At 35.7% G+C, this 21,225-nt stretch overlaps 3 protein-coding genes across 4 annotated transcripts in view; 2 read left to right on the top strand and 1 right to left on the bottom strand.

Annotated features, from left to right (window-relative positions):
• Positions 1–13,495, top strand: part of LOC144841017 (dynein axonemal heavy chain 3-like) — a 33,545-nt gene extending 20,050 nt beyond the window's left edge. Inside the window, exons 36-63 of the mRNA XM_078697162.1 lie at positions 220–405; positions 590–822; positions 1,156–1,493; positions 1,739–1,863; positions 2,020–2,205; positions 3,332–3,499; positions 3,853–3,986; positions 4,285–4,570; positions 4,957–5,124; positions 5,219–5,436; positions 5,635–5,746; positions 5,856–6,212; positions 6,364–6,565; positions 6,885–7,087; positions 7,211–7,315; positions 7,431–7,697; positions 7,800–8,122; positions 8,314–8,471; positions 8,585–9,154; positions 9,284–9,390; positions 9,660–9,803; positions 10,027–10,190; positions 10,325–10,478; positions 10,766–10,894; positions 10,986–11,251; positions 11,581–11,669; positions 11,839–11,963; positions 12,565–13,495. Of these exons, the coding sequence (XP_078553288.1) occupies positions 220–405; positions 590–822; positions 1,156–1,493; positions 1,739–1,863; positions 2,020–2,205; positions 3,332–3,499; positions 3,853–3,986; positions 4,285–4,570; positions 4,957–5,124; positions 5,219–5,436; positions 5,635–5,746; positions 5,856–6,212; positions 6,364–6,565; positions 6,885–7,087; positions 7,211–7,315; positions 7,431–7,697; positions 7,800–8,122; positions 8,314–8,471; positions 8,585–9,154; positions 9,284–9,390; positions 9,660–9,803; positions 10,027–10,190; positions 10,325–10,478; positions 10,766–10,894; positions 10,986–11,251; positions 11,581–11,669; positions 11,839–11,963; positions 12,565–12,861 (5,814 nt within the window). The 3' untranslated portion in view covers positions 12,862–13,495. The remainder of the gene's footprint in view (positions 1–219; positions 406–589; positions 823–1,155; positions 1,494–1,738; positions 1,864–2,019; positions 2,206–3,331; positions 3,500–3,852; positions 3,987–4,284; positions 4,571–4,956; positions 5,125–5,218; positions 5,437–5,634; positions 5,747–5,855; positions 6,213–6,363; positions 6,566–6,884; positions 7,088–7,210; positions 7,316–7,430; positions 7,698–7,799; positions 8,123–8,313; positions 8,472–8,584; positions 9,155–9,283; positions 9,391–9,659; positions 9,804–10,026; positions 10,191–10,324; positions 10,479–10,765; positions 10,895–10,985; positions 11,252–11,580; positions 11,670–11,838; positions 11,964–12,564) is intronic.
• Positions 13,496–15,147: 1,652 nt separating this feature from the next.
• On the top strand, positions 15,148–19,361 carry LOC144839991 (putative methyltransferase DDB_G0268948). 2 transcript variants are annotated; one of them, XM_078695603.1, is made up of 6 exons: positions 15,148–15,399; positions 15,716–15,867; positions 16,124–16,337; positions 16,764–16,861; positions 17,869–17,942; positions 18,484–19,361. In XM_078695603.1, exons 1-6 carry the CDS (start codon positions 15,241–15,243, stop codon positions 18,489–18,491), a joined length of 705 nt encoding a protein of 234 aa, XP_078551729.1. In that variant the 5' UTR covers positions 15,148–15,240; the 3' UTR covers positions 18,492–19,361. The 2 variants fall into 2 exon arrangements, with proteins under 2 accessions (XP_078551729.1, XP_078551728.1); XM_078695602.1 differs by having other exon boundaries at positions 15,161–15,399; positions 17,808–17,942.
• Positions 19,361–20,913, bottom strand: LOC144839993 (uncharacterized). Its single transcript, XM_078695604.1, has 2 exons — positions 20,816–20,913; positions 19,361–20,259 (listed from the first exon to the last, which is right to left on the bottom strand). Exons 1-2 carry the CDS (start codon positions 20,905–20,907, stop codon positions 19,518–19,520), a joined length of 834 nt encoding a protein of 277 aa, XP_078551730.1. The 5' UTR covers positions 20,908–20,913; the 3' UTR covers positions 19,361–19,517.
• Between the last annotated feature and the right edge of the window lie 312 nt (positions 20,914–21,225).

Raw genomic sequence — 21,225 nt, forward strand, 5'->3', positions numbered from 1 at the left:
AACAACCAATGACACCAGTGTGGCTTCAACTACTACTGCCACTGGCTGCAAATTCCATCGACTCTCTGCCATTACAACTATCAACAACCCCCACTCCACTGCTACTAAAAACCACCATAGTTATTCCAACTCTTGCCAAGAAATGTATTTATTCTTTGTGCATAGAAAACAGACTCTCTTATATAAGATCTTTTAATCCATTTTGTATTTTAAAAATAGATTATAGTGACAGCCATGGGACCACCAGGTGGTGGACGCAACGACATTACCGGTCGTTTCACACGCCATTTCAACATAATATCTATTGACTCTTTTGACGATGCTACTATGACACAGATTTTCACAAACATCACTGATTGGCATTTCGCCAAGGGTTATGATGGTGCTTTTGTACGACTAGGAAAGGTGAGATTTTGAAATTGTTAAAAAAAGATAATCTACCATGTTGGTAATGATTCAGCTGATAGGTTATTTTATAGTTAAGTTTAGTCTGATTAAGGCTTTTGGGCCATCTGGTATATCAAGTTGATTGGATCAGCACCCAAATGAATGTTTTTCAGTATATTTAACTTTAGGTATTTTCTTACAGATAATGGTCCAAGCAACGATGGGTGTCTACAAGGCTGCTATAACCAACTTCTTGCCCACACCATCTAAATCACATTACGTTTTCAACTTGCGTGATTTTGCTCGTGTCATACGAGGTGTTTTATTGGCACCAAAGACACATCTTGTTGAAGATGACAAAGATAAGTTAATACGTCTTTGGATCCATGAAGTGTATCGTGTGTTTTATGATCGTCTTATTGATGAAAATGACAGGTAGGATTTTTCATTTGTCACAGCAATATTGATCACCAATTACATGAGAAATTAATTCCATAGCCAGTCCTAAGCCAGTCTAAAGTTTAGGTTATATTACTGTTTATGATAGGAAAAATATATTTGTGAATTTGTACCCAGGTTTCTAGGGCACTACTGCACTTTCCCAACTACTGAGATTATCTTTGTGTTAGGTTTATGGCAGTGAAAGTGGCTGAAACTCAACCTAGTTTGACCTTGGTGTAGAAGTGTAGCGCGCCAATTTTAGGATTTGTAAGGAAGCATGTAGTAGAAAGTAGTACAAATTAAAAGTTTCCATAATTTCTTTATCAGGCAAACATTTTTTGGTATTGTAAAAGAGATGACACAGAGCTCATTCAAGCAGAGCCTAGACAAAGTTCTAAGCCACCTGTCGCCGAGCGGTAAGCTCATCGACGATAACATCCGCTCCTTGTTCTTTTGTGACTTCATCAACCCAGACTCGGATGTGAAAGCCTATGATGAAGTAGCAGACTTGAAGCAGCTCACATCCGTTATGGAGGGTTACTTAGCTGAGTATAATCAGATAAGCAAAGCTCCAATGAGCCTAGTCATGTTTAAGTTTGCAATTGAACATATCTCACGTGTGTGTCGTGTGCTGAAACAAGACAATGGACATGCATTGCTGATAGGTAAGGCATTTTTGTTACAAATAGAACAGTCAATATTGAAGTCAATATACAGTCAACTCATGAAATATTCTCACCATTCAGCCCATAAACATTATACACACATTAAACTATGTACTATATATCAAATCAAGTCAGACTACTAAATAAACATGTTCCATTGGACTTCAAAATTTGTAAAAGAGGTAAGAAAATTTTAGTATCAAATGCTAAATAAAACTGAACATTTTTATTATTAATTTTGTTAGGTATTGGTGGAAGTGGTCGTCAAAGTGCTACCAAACTGGCAACATTCATGGCTGACTATGAACTCTTCCAGATTGAAATCACTAAGAACTACACATCGAATGAATGGAGAGAAGATTTGAAAAAGGTATAGTATTTCACACTCTGGAAGAATCTTACTAAACAATCATGTTGAAAGACAAAAAGTTGTGATTGAGCTTGGTTTCCTGTCATGTCTTGCAAAATCTATTAAAGCAATAAACAACCTATGACCAGTATATTTCAATGCCTTTATTCTTTACAGCTCTTGTTGAAAGCTGGTGCAGAAGGCAAGCAAACCGTCTTTCTCTTTGGAGATAACCAGATAAAAGATGAATCCTTCGTTGAGGACATCAACATGATCCTAAACACTGGAGATGTTCCCAATCTATACCCAGCTGATGAGAAAGCAGAAATTATTGAAAAAATGCAACAAGCTGCCAGAGTAGAGGTAAGAAACAAAATACCTACAACATACCTCATAATAAATTACATTTTGTACTTGGAGTACAAACTTTGATAAAAACTATATTATGTTTTTCTATTGGAACACCCCTCAATTAAAAATGGAATTGTCTTAATTTCTAAAATTGAAGGCCTTTCTCCATTATCATATTATTGAAATGATTTTGCTTATTACAAATAATTATTACTCTTATAAACAGCAAGAGCACAAGGACCGTATGGAAGGGCGTTCTAGGAACAAGGTTGTATCTATGCCATTGAAAACCGTATTCATCCTCATGTCATCTTTCTTAGCCTTCATAATGAATTATTAGCATCATAATAATAATTGATATAGTTTCCACAAATACACATGTAAATCAATCATGTTGTAATTTTCAATCCAGGCCCTATTTATATTCCTAGATGATAGCATGGATAAATTCATCTTCAAACATTGCTTTTTTATTTAATTGTCTTTATTTTTAATATCAGTAGTACCCAATCATAACATGTTTAGAATGTATAAGGATAACTAGTTAACTGCATGTTAGAATTACAATTGATAGAGACAGAATGTGTAATCTTTGCAAGATGCAAGACACTAGTAAAAACAACTATTAAAGGGTTTAAAGGAAACTGTAGTATATACTGCATGTTAGTCAAATAAATACATCTTCAATATCATACCTACCAGACCCATATTTATTATCAAATCATAAACCCCATATATATTATCAAATCATTATTACCTTAATGTCTGTCTACACTATCAAATTTTATGTGACAAAATAAAGTGATGTGCCCATACGTGGACCCTACAGTATGACATCATATCACTACCATATTTGGACACTTTTATTGTCAAAATAGTTTGATAGTGTAGACAGAGCATTATTCTACTTGTAAACAGTTAATTATTCAAATATATAGTCATTACATCTTGAACATATATAAAGCAAGCAAGTGTGCCATTTGTCAGGTATTTACAGAGAATGATTCAACAGGCTGCAGATTAAGTTGAATTTAATTCAATTGTGCCTGGATGAATGCAAAGAAGCAATTTCAACCAACACTCACCTTTATTCCTGCCATTACCAGTACCACTAATCCTTGTATTTTGTGATTTTTAGGGAAGAAAAATTGAAGCTACTCCGCTGTCAATGTATAACTTCTTCATTGAACGTGTCCGTCGTAATCTCCATGTGGTGCTAGCTATGAGTCCTATTGGAGATGCCTTCAGGAATAGGCTTAGAATGTTTCCATCACTAATCAACTGCTGTACGATTGATTGGTTCCAGGTGAGTGTAAACACAATGGGTCTTTCACACCTGCTCTCCGGTCCTGCTCTGGTTCTGGTTCACACCTGATTGTGTTTACAAGACTTTTCGTTTTCATGATGCAACACGCGGCTACGCTCACATCAAGAAAAATGGTTGGTGCATAGTGGCATGGATTGTCGTGAAAACGAAACATTGAAATGTAATTTTATTTGCTGGACGGAAAGACACTTTAAAATGGTTGCATTAAAATGCCAGAATGATGAACGTAGTATTGTGTACAAAATTATACAATATCTGTACTGTACATTAGAGAATATTTGAGTACTGTTTGATGGCAGTATAGTGATTATGTATGTCTTTTCGTCTTGCAGGCATGGCCTCCAGATGCATTGCAGATGGTTGCTAACAGGTTCTTGGAGGATATGGAACTGGAAGACGAAATCCGAGATTCTTGTGTCTGGATGTGTCAGCATTTTCATGAGAGTGTCCGACTGATGTCAGAAACGTAAGCACACATGTCATTGTATATTTTTATTTTGAAACTGAATTTAAGTCTCATGACACTGTTTCGGCTATGGATCATCATGTACTGAATTGAAATAGAAGCTATCAAACTTTATGTGACAAAAATGTGATGTGCCCATATATGGAGACGATAACATCATATCAGTACCATATTTTGGCTCATCACACTTTTTTGTCAAGCTAGTTTTATAGTTTAGACGAAGCTTCTGTATGTAGTGATAAAACAGTTATTGTTTGTTGATTGTTTATTGATAACTTGAAATAAAATATTGCAACAGGTTTTTGGACACCCTTCGACGCCATAACTATGTCACACCAACCTCTTACTTGGAATTAATAATGACTTTCAAGAAGCTTCTGCACCTAAAGAGAACAGAGATCATGAACTTGAAGAACCGATATCTGATTGGTCTGGAGAAATTAGACTTTGCTGCATCTCAGGTGTCGGTGATGCAACAGGAACTGACGGACCTTCAACCAGAGCTGATCAAGACATCGGAGGAGACTGATAAACTTATGATAAAGATTGAACAGGATACAGTAGAAGTAGAAGCTAAGAAAGAAGTAAGTTTGCTTTTAGCTCAGAGAGCTTTTCTTGTTAATAAGCTCTCTTTTCGTATATTGTATAAAAGGTAAAGTTAAAGTCGAAAGGATTCCAATTGGGATAGCTATTTGCACTTCTTACTCGTCATTTGCTGTATACATAAAGGCCAATTTAAACAGACGAGCGGTAACAGTAAGCGAAAAACTGCATAGCTTGTCCCACATAGAATCTGTATCTATCCTGAGCGGAAACCGTCCGTCCACTCCACTTTGTATAAATGGTCGTAACGAATAATGTAGATTCTATATTTTTATAACCTTTACCGTTCGTCTGTGTAATTTAGCCTTACGAAAAAAAAAATTGCATAATAAAAGCTGTCATATGTGGTGTTTTATTTGTGTTGTAGCTTGTAGGAGCAGATGAAGCAGTTGCCAATGAAGCAGCAGCCGCAGCCAAGTCCATCAAAGACGAGTGTGAAAGCGATCTTGCTGAAGCTATACCAGCACTGGAGTCTTCCATACAAGCCCTCAACACACTGAAACCAAGTGACATCTCAATGGTCAAATCCATGAAGGTAGGGATAGGGTATTTATAAGAGATACACTTTTGCCTTGTTTTTATTTTAATCATTATAGTCGCTGCATAAAAACAATTATCTTATTCCATAGAACCCTCCACATGGTGTGAAACTCGTGATGGAATCTATCTGTATTATGAAGGGAATCAAACCAGAGAGAAAACCTGATCCATCTGGCAGTGGCAAGATGGTGGAAGACTACTGGGGACCATCTCAAAAAGTTCTTAGTGATATGAAATTCTTGGAGTCTTTGAAGACATACAATAAGGATGCTATTCCACCAGCAGTTATTAAGAAAATTCGAGCCACGTAAGATTTCTTGGTTTTTAAAAAATCAAAATGTCTCTATTTTTAATATTCTGTAATAATACTAGTACTAGACATTCTATAATAATCTTATTCTGAAACTCCAATGACCTCCATTCCTTCTGATTCATCCGTATTTCTCTATTTTCTGTTCTGTGACTATATAATGACTTTACTATCATTTTTAACTTATTATTTTAGGTACATTCCAAATCCAGATTTTGATCCAGCTGTGATTAAAAACATTTCTGCTGCCTGTGAAGGCTTGTGTAAATGGGTTAGGGCTATGGATATATATGACAAAGTTGCAAAGGTAAGTCACACTAGGAGTGACCATTAGGGGATTCTACTTCTGTGATATTGAGACTGATAACCTAAGCATATGCAAGGTAGTAATGGATGTATGACATTTGTTTTTTTAGGTTGTTGGGCCAAAGCAAGAGAAATTGAAATCTGCTGAAGAAGAACTTGCCATTCAGATGGAGAAGCTCAATGCCAAACGTGCCGAACTGAAAGAAGTCTCGGACAAATTACAAGCACTTAATGATGAATTTGAAGCAATGATCAAGAAGAAGAAAGAACTAGAGTACAACATTGAACTCTGTTCACAGAAGCTTGTCCGTGCTGAGAAACTCATCGGAGGTCTAGGTGGGGAAAAAGATCGGTGGAGTGAAGCGGCAAGGGATCTGGGTGAGAAGTATATCAACATTACAGGAGATGTGCTGATCTCTTCTGGTGTGATTGCGTACCTTGGTGCTTTCACTGTGGACTTTAGACAAGTAAGTAATTCAGTTAATTAATGTACAGTACACTGACAATATGTTTAGTATCTTCATCTACCGTAAATAGATAGAACTTGCCTTTCAAATGGAGAAGCTCAACGCCAAACATTCCAAACTGAAAGAAGTCTTGATGATTTTTTTTTTGCAGAAAGCGACAGAAGAATGGTTGACTAGGAGTAAGCAAAAGAACATTCCATGTTCTGCCAGCTTTTCTTTGAATGCTACTCTTGGAGAACCTGTCAAAATAAGAGACTGGCAGATTGCTGGCTTACCTGTAGATTCATTCTCTATTGATAATGGTATCATGGTGTCAAACTCAAGAAGATGGCCGCTTATGATTGACCCACAAGGTAACAAAACTACTTCTATTGAACTTTACAGTAGAACCCCTCTTTTGGGACACCCTTATTCAGGTTACACTTTTCCATGAAACAAACAAGGTGCAGTTATGTTTTAACATTATGGCCCACCCCTATTCAGGGGACACCATTATAGGGTCCTAAAGGCTGTCTGTGTCCCTTAATAGAGGTTCTAATCCTAATCAATATGTTAATCTCAGATTTGAAGTTTCAATTAGTTATTTTGTCCAATTTCATGTAATTAAAAATTTAAATATCTCTAATATGCCATACCAGTAACCTGGCAACACATTATTCCTTTGTCTTTCAGGTCAAGCAAACAAATGGGTGAAGAATATGGAAAGAGCCAATCAACTGTCTGCTATTAAACTGTCGGATCCAAACTATGTACGTATTCTGGAGAATGCAATCCAGTTTGGCAAACCTGTGCTATTGGAGAACATAGGAGAAGAACTGGATCCAATCTTAGAACCTATCCTTTTAAAACAGACATTCAAATCCCAGGGAGTTGAGGTAAAGATTTTAATCAATGTTTTGTTTTGACCAATAATTTACTCTGATTTCCAACATTGACAAAAGACTAGATTTAAGAAGTAGTACTGTACAGTATAACAAATTTGATTGTTTTTCTTTTAGTATTTACGACTTGGTGAAAATGTGATTGAGTACTCACACGATTTCAGATTCTATATCACTACAAGTTTACGAAATCCACACTACCTTCCTGAGATATCTGTCAAGGTAAGTGGATTGAGATTGTATGGCAACCATCTGGTTGTAAAAGTTTCTATAGAGAATGGCTTACTAGCTATGCCAATATAATCGTAAATTAATTTGAACAAACTATTTTTTGCAGGTTGTTCTTGTAAACTTTATGATCACCCCACTTGGATTACAAGACCAACTCCTTGGCATCGTGGCAGCCAAAGAAAAACCTGAACTTGAAGAGAAAAAGAACCAATTAATCCTAGAAAGTGCAGAAAATAAACGACAACTGAAAGAGATCGAAGATAAGATATTGAAAGTTTTGTCGAGCTCAGAAGGCAACATCTTAGAGGATGAAACTGCTATTAAGATTTTATCATCTTCAAAGACACTATCAGAAGAAATCCAAGCTAAACAGGTGTGTATAGTCTAGTATAGATTAAGAACCCAAAGGATTGTAGAGGAAAAGATTGAATTTGTCGGTATATTTAGTTAGCTTATACTTTGTCTTTTTTTATAGGAAATTGCTTCAGCCACTGAAAAAGAGATTGATGAGACAAGGAACGGTTACAAGCCAGTGGCAGTCCATTCAGCAACTTTGTTCTTCTGCATCTCGGAGCTTGCCAACATCGAACCAATGTACCAGTACTCACTGACATGGTTCATTAACCTCTACTTGCAATCAATTCAGAACAGCAAGAAGTCAACATCTCTGGAGGAAAGAATTGAGAACCTGAATGATCACTTTACAGATAGTATCTATAGAAATGTCTGCAGGTCCTTGTTTGAGAAGGATAAACTGCTTTTCTCTGTGGTTCTATGTGTTGGAATATTACAAGGAAGGTGAGTATAAATTGTAGGGAAACTAAAATACCCTGATTAAATAATGGAATCATTCACATGCTGTAGTACCTCATAGTTCATGTTCTATTGTTTTAGTGTGTGTTTTTTTTGTGTCAGGGAATATTGAATATTGAATATTTTACAGTATAAAACACAACAAATGGGAAAGTTACTCTTTCTTTGTTTATTAGGGGAAAGGTTGACGACAGCGAGTGGCGGTTCTTGCTGACTGGTGGTGTAGCATTGGAAAACCCACATCCTAATCCTGCACCTGAATGGCTGTCAGAAAAATCATGGTCTGAAATTGTAAGAGCAAGTAATCTGGAGAACCTTAAAGGTTTTCGCGAAGGTAAGATGTATCCAATTTCTTGTCAATGTTGTTTCATGTATGTCTATATAGTATCTAAAGAGGGAGTAACTTACATTGAAAAATGATCACACATTAAACATTTTTTATTGCAGAGGTTCAGAAAAACATAAAAGAATGGAAGAAAATCTATGATTCAGCTACTCCCAACAAAGAGAAATATCCAGGCACTTGCGACCGATTTTCTGGGATGTCACGTATGATAGTACTTAGATGTTTCCGTCCTGACAAGATCGTACCTGCTGTTCAAGACTTCATCATCAATAACATTGGACGTTCATACATAGAGCCACCTACGTTTGACCTAGCAGGAAGTTTTGCTGATTCACACTGCTGTGCACCGTTGATTTTTGTCTTATCTCCTGGTGCTGACCCTATGGCTGGATTGATGAAGTTTGCAGAGGACAAAGGGTACATTGGAAACCATGTCCAAGCGATTTCTCTTGGGCAGGGTCAGGGGCCGATTGCAGAAAAGATGATCGAAGATGGACTGAAAACCGGTAATTGGGTTATACTGCAGAATTGCCATTTAGCAACAAGTTGGATGCCAAAGCTAGAGAAGATTTGTGAAGAGGTTCTTGTTCCTGAGAACACTAATAACTCATTCCGACTTTGGTTGACAAGTTATCCATCAGAGAGCTTTCCTGTGTCAATCCTACAAAATGGTTAGTTATTTTTATTAACTTATGCTTACTCATGCCCTGTTTAATCTGTACAAATTGTACACTGTAAAAAACATTATAAATCAGCAAAGATTTTCAGAGCAATTTGCATATTAATTGTTTTTCTTCCAGGTGTAAAGATGACGAATGAGCCACCTAAGGGTCTTAGAGCCAACTTGCTACGATCATATCTAAATGATCCTATCTCTGATCCTAGTTTCTTTCAAGGCTGCAACAAAGTAAGAAAAGGATAAATTTTAAATGATAGATATACTTTGATGATATGTCAAAGGCATGTGTTTGAAAAACAAACCAACATATCTAATGCTCTGTCTACATTATCAAACTTCATGTGACAAAACAATGTGCCCATATATGGTCAATGTCATATCACTACCATATTTGGCCACATCACACTTTTTTGTCACATATAGTTTGATAGTGTAGACAGAGCTTTAGTAACAATACCATATTTCATAAAACAAACAAATTATTTTACCTTTTGCAGCCCGAGAATTGGCAGAAGTTGCTATTTGGATTATGTTTCTTCCATGCTTTGGTGCAAGAGAGGCGTAAGTTTGGCCCTCTTGGTTGGAACATCCCATATGAGTTCAACGAATCAGATCTAAGGATCAGTATGACGCAAATTCAGGTGAGAGTTTAAGAAGTCATTAAAATATTTGAAGAGCCTACACCAGTTTCTAAATACTAAAAATGGCGAGTGGACTTTTAATAACAGAGTACCTACAAATGTAGTGATTGACTTATATCCACATACGTTATTATGTATATTCCAAATTCGGGTGATACTAATATACCATAGGGTATGTTTAAACCAGTGCTAATACAATGATTGCTATTCTTTATCCAATCAGATGTTTCTAAATGACTATGAAGTAACCCCATTTGACGCCTTGTTGTACTTGACTGGCGAGTGTAATTACGGAGGCCGTGTCACTGATGACAAAGATCGACGACTCTTGATTGCTCTCTTAAGTAAATTTTATAACCATGAAATTCTGGATCAGTCAAAATATCCGTAAGAGCATGTTATTTTGATCATTTTATTAAAAAAAATTAAACATCGTTCCTCTATCATAACAATGTGTTTGAGTTTTCATTGAGTACAGGCCTGAATTGGCAAATGATATTTATATAAAATCTAATTGACAGGTTCTCGGATAGTGGTGATTATTATGCCCCAGATCATGGTGATTACACCAGTTATCTGGACTACATCAGAAGCCTGCCATTGATTCCTCATCCAGAAGTATTTGGTCTCCATGAAAATGCAGACATCACTAAAGACAACCAGGAAACTCAACAGGTACTTAATAATACTATTAGACATGTATCTGGTCAATGACTCAAAGAATTCAATATTCTGTCCACACACACATTGGTACAAAGACACTGTGGCCGTATTCACCAATCACACTTAAGTGAAATATTTCCTTTACATATTAAGTATTTCCCTTAAATTGTATTCACTTAGATAGGAGATTCCATTAGCCTAAGTGTGAATGGTTTTTTAAGATATGATAGGGAGAATATACATCCTCGGGAAGTTATCCAATTTTTGAATAACTTTAATTCTTTCATTTTTGCATTAAGCTTTTTGAAGGCATTCTCTTGACACTTCCCCGTCAAACTGGTGGCAGTGGGAAGTCACCGCAAGAAGTAATCCAAGATCTTGCCAGCGATATCCTCTCCAAGTTGCCAGCAGACTTCAACATTGAGGAAGTAAGTGTAAACTTTTGTAAATATCAATTGTAAATGGATCCACATTAAATCTCATCTAAATGAAAAAACAATGTATTGTTTGCTTTTAAAGGTGATTGAGAAGTACCCTGTAATGTATAACGAATCAATGAACACAGTCTTGCGTCAAGAGCTTATCAGATTCAATCGGCTAACAGCTGTTGTTCGTGTCAGTCTCCAGAACATCATCAAAGCCATCAAAGGACTGGTGGTGATGTCTGCAGAGTTGGAAGATGTCTTCAACAGTATGCTTGTGGGGAAGGTGCCAGCAATGTGGGCAGCCAAGTCTTATCCCTCACTTAAGCCCATGGGGAGTTATGTTACAGACTTACTGCAGAGGTATGTTTTCTTTGATACTGTACTTAGCCGATTCTCAGTACTGAACAGTATTTATAATTTGTCCAGTATCATAGGCGAATTCTGTAATAAAGTGTCCCATATGTATCACATACAATGCTAGTGTATCATAGGCTATGAGCCTGACATAACATAATACAGGCATCATATGTGATACATTTGTGACACTGTATTACAGAATTTGCCAATAATACTGGACAGATGAATGCCATATGTTGAGATGCAGTACAGGGAATCTGTCTTAGGTATTTATATAATATAGAAATTTACACAGCAAATACAATTAATATTATCTTTATTTTGTATATTAGATTGAAGTTTTTACAAGACTGGATCGATAATGGTACTCCAGAAGTATTTTGGTTGTCTGGATTTTACTTCACGCAATCTTTCCTAACGGGTAAACAAAGCTTAAACAATTATCAATTATTTCTAGAATAGACTACCAACTTCTTAGAGGCTTCCTGCTGATCACATCATGTTCACCACTGGTGGATGCTTGCTGAATAAGATTTTTCTTATTGTAAGTTACAAATATGTTGAAGTTGATATATTATTTTTGTTTCTAGGTGTAAGTCAAAACTTCGCAAGAAAGTACACAATCCCAATTGACCATTTAGGATTTCAGTTTGAGGTTACCAGCTATGAGGAAGACAGTGAGCCAAACAGACCAGAAGATGGTGCTTATGTAAAGGTTAGTGTTAACGCTACACTTACTTTTGGTGGTTGGTTCTGGTTATTTTTACTTTACACATATTGCACATTTCTAATGCTCTGTGTATCAAACTAGTTTGACAAAAAAGGGTGTGATGTGCCCAAATATGGTAGTAATATGCTTAAATATGGTAGTGATATGACATCATCATGTCCATATATGGGCACATCATATTTTTTTGTCATAAAGTTTGATAGTGTAGAGCTTTATACTATAGTATCATCGCATCTTCTTGATTAGACCCTGCTCTGAGGTCCAAATTAGTTGTTCCAGTTTGTCTGTACTTTCCCACTGCTTTTGAGTGGAAATGAAGAGTTTCTCAATACCTTTAATTCTCTATGGCTAATTGTTTATATCTCATTTACATAATTATGAATAGACTGTACAGTTGTTATAATTGTCTGCCTTTGGAATTATTGTTCATTCCTAATGATGATGATGATCAAATAAAGGTCGAAACGTTGAATCATGGCTTGCCTCTCGTTATTTGGAGTCAGTTTTATACTATGTATTATCTGCTTCTGTTTTTTTTGTTAGTTTGTTTTTGAAAATTCGTCATCTCTTTAAATTTATTTGTTAGGGTTTGTTTCTCGAAGGAGCTCGTTGGGACCGTGAACTCAAATACATCAATGAATCTTACCCCAAGCTGCTTTTTGATACGTTGCCCATCATTTGGCTAAAACCTGGTGAAAAGAGTAAATTCAGCGAAGAGGCCATTTACAGATGTCCAGTTTATAAAACAAGTGCTCGTCGGGGAACACTCTCAACAACTGGTCACTCGACAAACTTTGTCATGATACTAGACTTGAGTTCTAACAAACCAGAGACGTACTGGATCAACCGTGGAGTGGCTAGTCTTTGTCAGCTTGATGATTAAATGAATACTTAACTGGATAAAGCTAAAAATGCCATTCACCAATGTAAATAACATCCCTTTGGAGATATTAGAACAGTCCTATTGTAATAAATGCACTTTCTATTTGATTATAGATTACTTGTACTCTGCAGTATGACTTGTGATTTTTGATTGAATGGATAATACTGTATATAACATATATTTTGTTAGTGGCTAACAATAATATTACAAACTGTGTAGCTGTTTCTTAATCTATTTAATTTTCCATTTGTTTGAATTGCAGTAATACCTATTAATTGATATGTATAAGCTACATTGTTTTTAATTGTATATGCTTGAAACTAATTTATGTATTATATTTTGATTGAAAAAATATCAAATATGTTAGGCCAATCTTCATTGTACTGTAGGCTTACTTACATTACAAAATTCAAATTTGTATATATTTATAAATAAATTAAATATTTTATTTCTGGATTTTGTTTCTAAAAAAGTTTATTAATATGATTGTTACACCTTGAGGTTTCAACATTCCATAAAATATGCATCTACTGTATATAAATATATTACAGTAGTAAAGTAGACTTAATCCTACAGTTGGAAAGACATGTATTTGAAAGCAATGCATTTAATTTTAAAACTTAAAATATTATTGTGTGATTGTGTTTGAATAAAGAAAATTAAAATGAATCTAAACAAAAATCTATCGTTGCCCTTTATTAATTTGTTTCAGATTACAGTTATAAAAGCCAATTGAAATCAATCTGTTATCATTATAGAATTTGCAGATACATCTTGCCATTTAATAGGCTATGGTCTGCTGCTTTCATAGTGGCGTAAACATTTTATTTTTTATTTCAACAATATTTTATGAGGGTGGTCCATCCAGCATCAGCTGATCATTAGGGACCCTCAAACAAACAGTAAATACAAAATAAACTATAAAAACACAAAATTAACAAAGATATAAAAAATAAATATAAATATATATATAAAAAAAAACAGTAAGCCCACAATGAAAGAAGGAAAAAAAGAAATAAAATCAGAGAGAGAGAAACAGGTGTTTTTTCAAAAGAGATTTAAAGGAGGAGAAATTGTAAGAATTACGAATGCTTAAAGGTAGAGAATTAAAGAAAGAAGGAGCATTGAAACTAAAAGAAAGTTTAAAGATTTCAAGGTAAGGACGAGGAATAAGAAGATCTCCTTTAGTAATTTGCCTAGTGTTCATACGGCCGTTGGAAGTTACTTTAGTTAAAAGCTGACAGATAGTAAGAGGAGCAGAGTGATGTAGAGCTTTGAAAGATAGACAAGCAAGCTGAAAGAGGTATCGTTCATGGAAGGGGAGAGTCTTAGCACAGGAAAAGTGATGAGGAGAGAGATGTGTAGTGGGTGATAGATCGAGTAGTAGACGGATAGCTTTATTCTGAATTTTTTGAAGTTTAGTGGTAGAAGAAGGTTTAGAACCCCAGACAGAGCAGCAGTAGTCAAGTCTAGAAAGGAAAAGTGAATTGTACAGAAGATGAAGAGAAGATTTGTTAGTAAATTTAGAGGTACGTTTGAGTAAGTAGATAATAGAATTGAGTTTTTTACAGAGGGAAGATATGTGAGATTTCCAGGTTAGAGTATTGTCAATTATGATTCCAAGGTGTTTATGAGAAGTAACAGATTGAATTGGAGAATCATTAAGAGTGAGGGAGATAGAGTTAGATTTAAGTTTTTGAGAAGAGCCAATGAGCATAGATTTAGTTTTTGAGATATTGAGAGTTAGTCTGTTAGATTTTAGCCAGGTAGAGAGATGAATTAGAGCATTATTAAGATTCTGTTCAATAAGTTTAGAAGAGGAGTTAGAATAGTAGATGATGGTATCGTCAGCATACATGTCAACATGTAGATTAGAGTTATGAGAGATTAGAGAAGATGAAAGGTCGTTAATGTAGATGGAAAAGAGAAGAGGACCAAGAGTGGAGCCTTGAGGAACACCAGTAGAAAGAAAACCAGAGGAAGAACGAGTTTTTTCAAAAAGAACTTGTTGAGAGCGATTAGAAAGATAAGATCGGAGCCAAGACAACATTGAAATGGTTGCGTTACAAAATATATAAAACAAAAAATAAAATAAAACGGGGAATTGTTACTTAATTAACAAATTAACAACTCCCTGGTATAAACACAGTAGATCCATGCATGGTATTAAACAACCCTTTTTCTGTTTGATCATAAAATAAACACTTACGAATCTAAAAATAGGCCTAACTACTGTCAGCGGACAACAACGTCACCTGCAACGCAAAATATGCAAAGTTTTACTGCTACCACGTGGGGCCGGGAAGAGTTTCAGACTGAACTTTGGTATGACGTAATCATTACCAGTGATGTTGCTGAATGTTGATCTAGGCCTAAACAATGCGTCTTTACCTGGGGAAATTGTTTCGAAAAGTGACGAATAAGCATCTTTTTGCAAACCAAGGGCATGCTGAGCTTTATCTTAAATATCGACCGACTTACCCAGACAGTTTAGTATCACGTATTATTGAATATTTGCATCAGGGCAGAGTTGATAATGTGAGCAATAGTTGCTAACTTACTAGCTTAGCTAGAGGGGAGGTAGTGTATAGGCTATATACCGGTTATGTTGCATTTAGCCCGCGAACTGTGCTTTGGACGTTTGCCTTTGTCATTGTCACATACAGAGCACATCGCCGGCTGGATATGGAACGCCCAAATTCATAATACGCCACCACTGACAAATATTTATTGTGTTCAAACCGAAATAATAATAAAATTACATTAATTCAGTTGGCCTAAACTAAACCACTGACTGACCAAGGCCATGTGAAAATGCAGTAATTTTGTTGTATTTTTACTGCTGTTAATTTAGAAACCTGATGGACTGGCAGTTGATGTAGGTTGTGGGTCAGGTCAATTCACTAGGTCCCTAGGTCAACATTTTGACCGTGTCGTCGGAGTGGATGTCAGTGAATCACAACTAGCGTCAGCAAGATTGGTGCCACGTTCAAATATAGAATATCTGTAAGTGAAATAAGTAATAATAGAAATTCTCGCTCTTGAAATTAAAGAGGAGTTCAGAGGGCAAGTCTTGCTCTGAAATGTTTATTTGAATACAGTATGCCTTTATTTGAATACAGTATGCCTTTATTTGAATACAGTATGCCTTTATTTGAATACAGTATGCCTTTATTTGAATACAGTAGTATGGTGTTTTGACCTTTACATCCTCGCCATTCATTTTGAATTAGAATGGATTGGTTTTTTTTTCTTTTTGTAGAAGTGGAAGCGGAGAAAGTATCCCAGTTTCGAATGGATCAACGGATTTGATAACCTGTGCCATGTGTATTCATTGGCTGGATTTTCCCAAGTTCTGTGACGAGGTTCAAAGGGTATTGAAGCCAAATGGATGCATTGCTGCTTTTGGATATGAAATGCAATGTTGTCGAGTTAATGGAAAGAAAGTTGAGAAGATAGAAGAAGCGTACAATAAGGTAATTACAGTATATAATTGATTATTTCATTTAATGTTATTTTTATATTAATATGTTCAGGAAAATTTAAGGACAATCATTCATTATCCTTTTTGAAGGTAGCAAACCAGTTCTCAGACAATTGGATGCTATACATCGACGTTCTACAAACCATGGGCTGCGGTTCAAATTAGGGCAACCCCAAATTAGGGCAACCCCAAATTAGGGCAACCCCAAATTAGGGCAACCCCAAATTAGGGCAACCCCAAATTAGGGCAACCCCAAATTAGGGCAACTAAACACTATATGGGTTATCCTTGGCATCGCCAATGTTTTAAATAAGTTGTTGATGTTTTGATCTTTGTTTCCTGTATATAGTCATTGTATTTTATCTGTAATTGTGTTTTATGATGCTGAAATAAATCAAACCATTCATGATTTTGAAAGTTAATTCAAGAGAAGACAAAGCCATATTGGACACCAAATAGAAAGCATGTATTCAATGGATATGCAGATATTCATTTACCATTTGAAAATAATGAACGGTTAGTTACTTTGTCTTTTTAATTTGGGAGGGCTAACTTAAGCTATAATTATTAAATAAAAATCTTGGATTCTACACTAGTAGTCAGGCATCTAAAGCCTGGCGCACACTGTAGCTATCAGCTGAGCCAACTGGCATAACACTTTGCTCACTAAAAAATTTGCCGCAAACTGTGATCGTGTTCTGTCAGACGCATACTAAATGTTTCTGATTGGATAATTACTTTCTACGCTATACGGCCGCGCTGACATATTATAATAAATTAGAACATGTCATGCGCAGTGGAATTTATTAGTGAGCTGTTAGCTCACATTCGGCTCACACTTGAGGAAAATGAAAAGCATGACAAACAATATTAAACACGATAGATATTTTCCTCAGCTGCATGCATGGCCGACTCCTCATGAATTTTCCGGCGCACACTGTGAGAAAAGTGTTATTCGTGCAGGTTGGCTCAGCCGATAGCTATAGTGTGCACCGGGCTTAAAGTAACTTAGTAAGTAGACTGTCTGACGTCTTTATAGGTGTGTACTGAATACCACCATGTCTCAACAAACTTAGCAATGATTGTGTAGAAGGTGCCTTACCTTGAAAACCTATTTTTTACATTAAACTTTTTGAGCCATTGACACACCTATTAATTGAGAGATCCTTCCAAAATACATTCAATAGTTTTTTAAAAAGTAGTATTTTTCCCAGGATAAAGTTAAATGTTAAATGGTGATCGAGCTTTCGCAGTTGCAGCTCCAAAACTGTGGAACAATCTTCCTGATCCTATTAAAAATGCATCCTCTATCATAGTTTTCAAAACACCCTTAAAACCCATCTTTTTTCTTTGTAATTTCTTTCTGTTTTTTCTCAGCGTTTTGGGACAATCTTTTGATTGTATAAAAGCGCTATATAAATCGAACAACATTACATTACATTATATTGAATGCTTATTTTAGGGATAATTCTCATGTGATTAACCAGGAGATAATGTTGTCTGATTTTATCGGATGCATTCAGTCGTTGTCATTCTACCAAAGTTACATCAAAGACAACCCAGAAAAACAAGAGGCTGCTATTCTGTTCCAACAAAGGTAAAGTTTATTAATTTGTCCATAGCCAGGGAAGGGGATTTGAGGTGTCGAACAAACTGAAAACAAGCTTATAATATATTGACATGTTTTGTGTGCCGGTCAGTTACGTTCAGTTGCTCGGAGCCTTAACCACCATAAATTTCAAATCAGTGTAAAACAATATCCTGGATATATATAGCGCCTAATGTTGTGAAACCTTTAAGCGCTGAAATATTATTACCCCAGTCATTTTTTTGGATCAAACACATATGGAAACATACTCCCATAATGCAGCTAGTAATCAGTGCAAAGTTGTGTCTTGATCTAACCGGGTTCCCATTTATACACCTGGGTGGAGAGAGGCAAACGCAAGTAAAGTATCAATTGCCTAAGGATACAAGAAATGCGACGAGAGTTGGATTCGAACCTCGATCTAACGATCAGTAGTCCAACACACTGCGCCACATGCCCTTACTTAAACCTTGGTATGCACAATTCCTTTGTGTTTGTACCATAACATCTTTATGATTTTGATAAATTGTATTCTTTTTTTTTCTTTCAGAGTCTTAGAGATACTTGGAGTTGATACTCCACCACATCTGACACCTGTCACTATGTATTTACCAGTATTTATGATTATGGCACAAAAGCCTGCGTCAATATAACAAACTCTTTATTGATGTAACTAATTTTCTTTTTACTATGCAAGGCACAAACAATTATGGCACGCCACACTATGGAACGCAATTGGTGTATTTGCAAATATATTTTTACTGAATTTATTAAAAGTTGAAACTCTTATGAAATTAATTTTCACGCTGCTGCTCTAGCCAGCTACGTCCCATGAGGACTACTCATTCAGATATAAAGCAAGCAGCAGTTGTAATATCTAAGGCCGACAGTTTTGCGACTTTGTAAACTCGACTATAATTTATAGATCCCAGCTGCTGGACCCAAAAAACGTCTGGGAAAAGAGAGTCTATGAGGGCTCACGGTTGAACGATTTTGGATTCTCGCCCTTTGATTGGTTGACGCGAATCAACGGTTGTCACGTTGTCTCTAGAGGGTATTCAATTGCATGCCTTGAGGTCACACACACACAGCACATAAAGTTCAAAATTGACCATTTTTAAATGGGCATGTGATTCATAATTAAAAAACTATCTTTGATTTGTATGTATTTTTGGGATAAAAGGACATCTTTTTAATAATTAATCATAAATATATCTGAAGAAAGAACAATGATTAATTTTTAAATGTCGAGCAGCGTTGTGTGTAAGAAATATTTCTTGTTATACTATGCATTGCAATACACAAAAGGTATGGCACGCCACACTATAAAACGCAATTGATGCATTTTAAAATTTTAAGCTATACACAAGTGGAGTTAGGTATTATTTATTGAGTAATATATTTTATGTAATTAGGTTTGTCCACAGTATTATTATAATTACACCACTCTTTATATACATATTATAGAAACCGCTTTTATATACAGTAGGCTTACAACATTGTGTAACATAGGCAGACAATAATTATATATATATAGTTATCTTATATCATCTTTTTAGTTTTATAAGTAAAATATCTGAAAACCTATTCAATAATATTTCTAAAACCTATAATTCCGCTGTATATATTTTCTGAAGCGTGAATGCCATACTCTGCCATTTTCATTGACCCACCGCCTACGTAACGCTTTGCTTTGTTTAAACTAAACGTTTTTATTGACTTAATCGATGCCACCGAACCACGGTGCTGGTTATCATAATCATGCGGCCACTGGTCAACAACAGGTTCGGGCTGTGCGTCCTCGTTATACGAGATGACGCAATATATTTCGTTGCTCACATCTGGGTACTTGCACATAGATAAATGCGTCCGAGTTAGAATGCAAATACCCTGATCGCTTATGTCGTGGTATTCATCTTCCTGTAGGTCAAAGGTCGTTTCTTGATCTTCAGCTATAGATTGAAATGACGCATCTGATTGCGTTTCTAAGTATCCATCTAGTGAACTTCCCAACAAACTAGACCCGTCTACTGATATAACACACATTTCTTCTTGTGAATCTTCCCGAGAAGAATTAACAGTTGTCAGTGCTTCTGATCGTTCTTCTGATCGTTCCTTGTGGCTTATTGCAGTTCTTGAAGTCTTCTGACCGATCGTGTTCACAAAATACATACTATACCCAGCGGCGTTTGCTGATATGACTTTGCGTTCTGTAGACTCAATTGATATACTGTCCGTTTTCTCATGTTCATCATCCGCGCAGAAACCATGATTTTGTAAAGTACCTGTTTCACCTTGTTTTTCTGTGTCGAGTATTCTGCCATTCCTGCATGAGATTGCGAAATGTTGGTCGCAGAAAAAATAAAATAAACTAAATTAATGGATTTTAAAAGGAAGTTTTATACATTAATTTTTGGTCAATGAAATTAGACTACAGTATCGGGTTTCTGAAGTAACACATCCATATAAAAATAAATTAAACAAATAGAATGTAAAGCTAGCTCTGTCTACACTATCAAACTTTATGTGACAAAAAATGCGACGTGTCCATATATGGACATGATCTCATATCACTACTATAATAGGCATATCACTACCGTATTTCATGGGCACATCACACTTTTTTTGTCCAACTAGTTTGATAGTGTAGACAGAGCTTTAGGAAAGTCCAACACTTCAATGTTTAGGCGATGGCTCCACCCACCTTCTTCTATTCCTGGATCCGCCTTTGTAATAAACATTCTCAGAAAAAATACCAATCAAAATAAACATTTATTTCTCTTTCTTTTCAAATACAAGAACAAATTTATAAATTATATTAAACGAAAGAACGGGCAAATAAGTCCTTTAATGAAATTAATATTAAAACGTTTGTTTCTTACCAGCGGTGGAAAAAGCACAGAATAATCTTGACAACAACGACGACCAATATGGAGCTGACTATTCCTATGACAATAGTTGAAACTCGTCCCATGCTGAATTAGCTCATCTGTTATGATAATAAAGATGTAACGTATGTGACGTATTTTATGGTAAGGCAACTCTAGCGAACTTTATCATTCCCGTTATTTAAGACAATTAAGTTGGGTATTTTATTAATAGTAGCTTCAAAGATTTATTTTAAATACTAGACTTATTTTGAAACCCATGGCCGAATTCACCAATCACACTTTCCCTAGAAATATTTCCCTTAAATTTTAAGTAATTCATTTAAATTGTATTCACCTAGATAGGAGGATTTTTAAGTGTTTCCCTTAGCCTAAGCGTGATTGGTGAATATGGCCACTGACCT

The sequence above is a fragment of the Antedon bifida genome, chromosome 4 (assembly GCF_963402885.1).
Source record: "Antedon bifida chromosome 4, ecAntBifi1.1, whole genome shotgun sequence".
NCBI lineage: Eukaryota > Metazoa > Echinodermata > Crinoidea > Comatulida > Antedonidae > Antedon > Antedon bifida.

Coding starts and splice junctions, on each gene's coding strand:
- LOC144839991 (XM_078695602.1), top strand. CDS start 15,241: ATGCGTCTTTACCTGGGGAAATTGTTTCGAAAAGTGACGAATAAGCAT. Junction 15,400..15,715: donor ATCAGGGCAGAGTTGATAAT/GTGAGCAATAGT, acceptor CTGTTAATTTAG/AAACCTGATGGACTGGCAGT. Junction 16,862..17,807: donor CCATTTGAAAATAATGAACG/GTTAGTTACTTT, acceptor TGCTTATTTTAG/GGATAATTCTCATGTGATTA.
- LOC144839993 (XM_078695604.1), bottom strand. CDS start 20,907: ATGGGACGAGTTTCAACTATTGTCATAGGAATAGTCAGCTCCATATTG. Junction 20,260..20,815: donor CTGTGCTTTTTCCACCGCTG/GTAAGAAACAAA, acceptor AATCTCATGCAG/GAATGGCAGAATACTCGACA.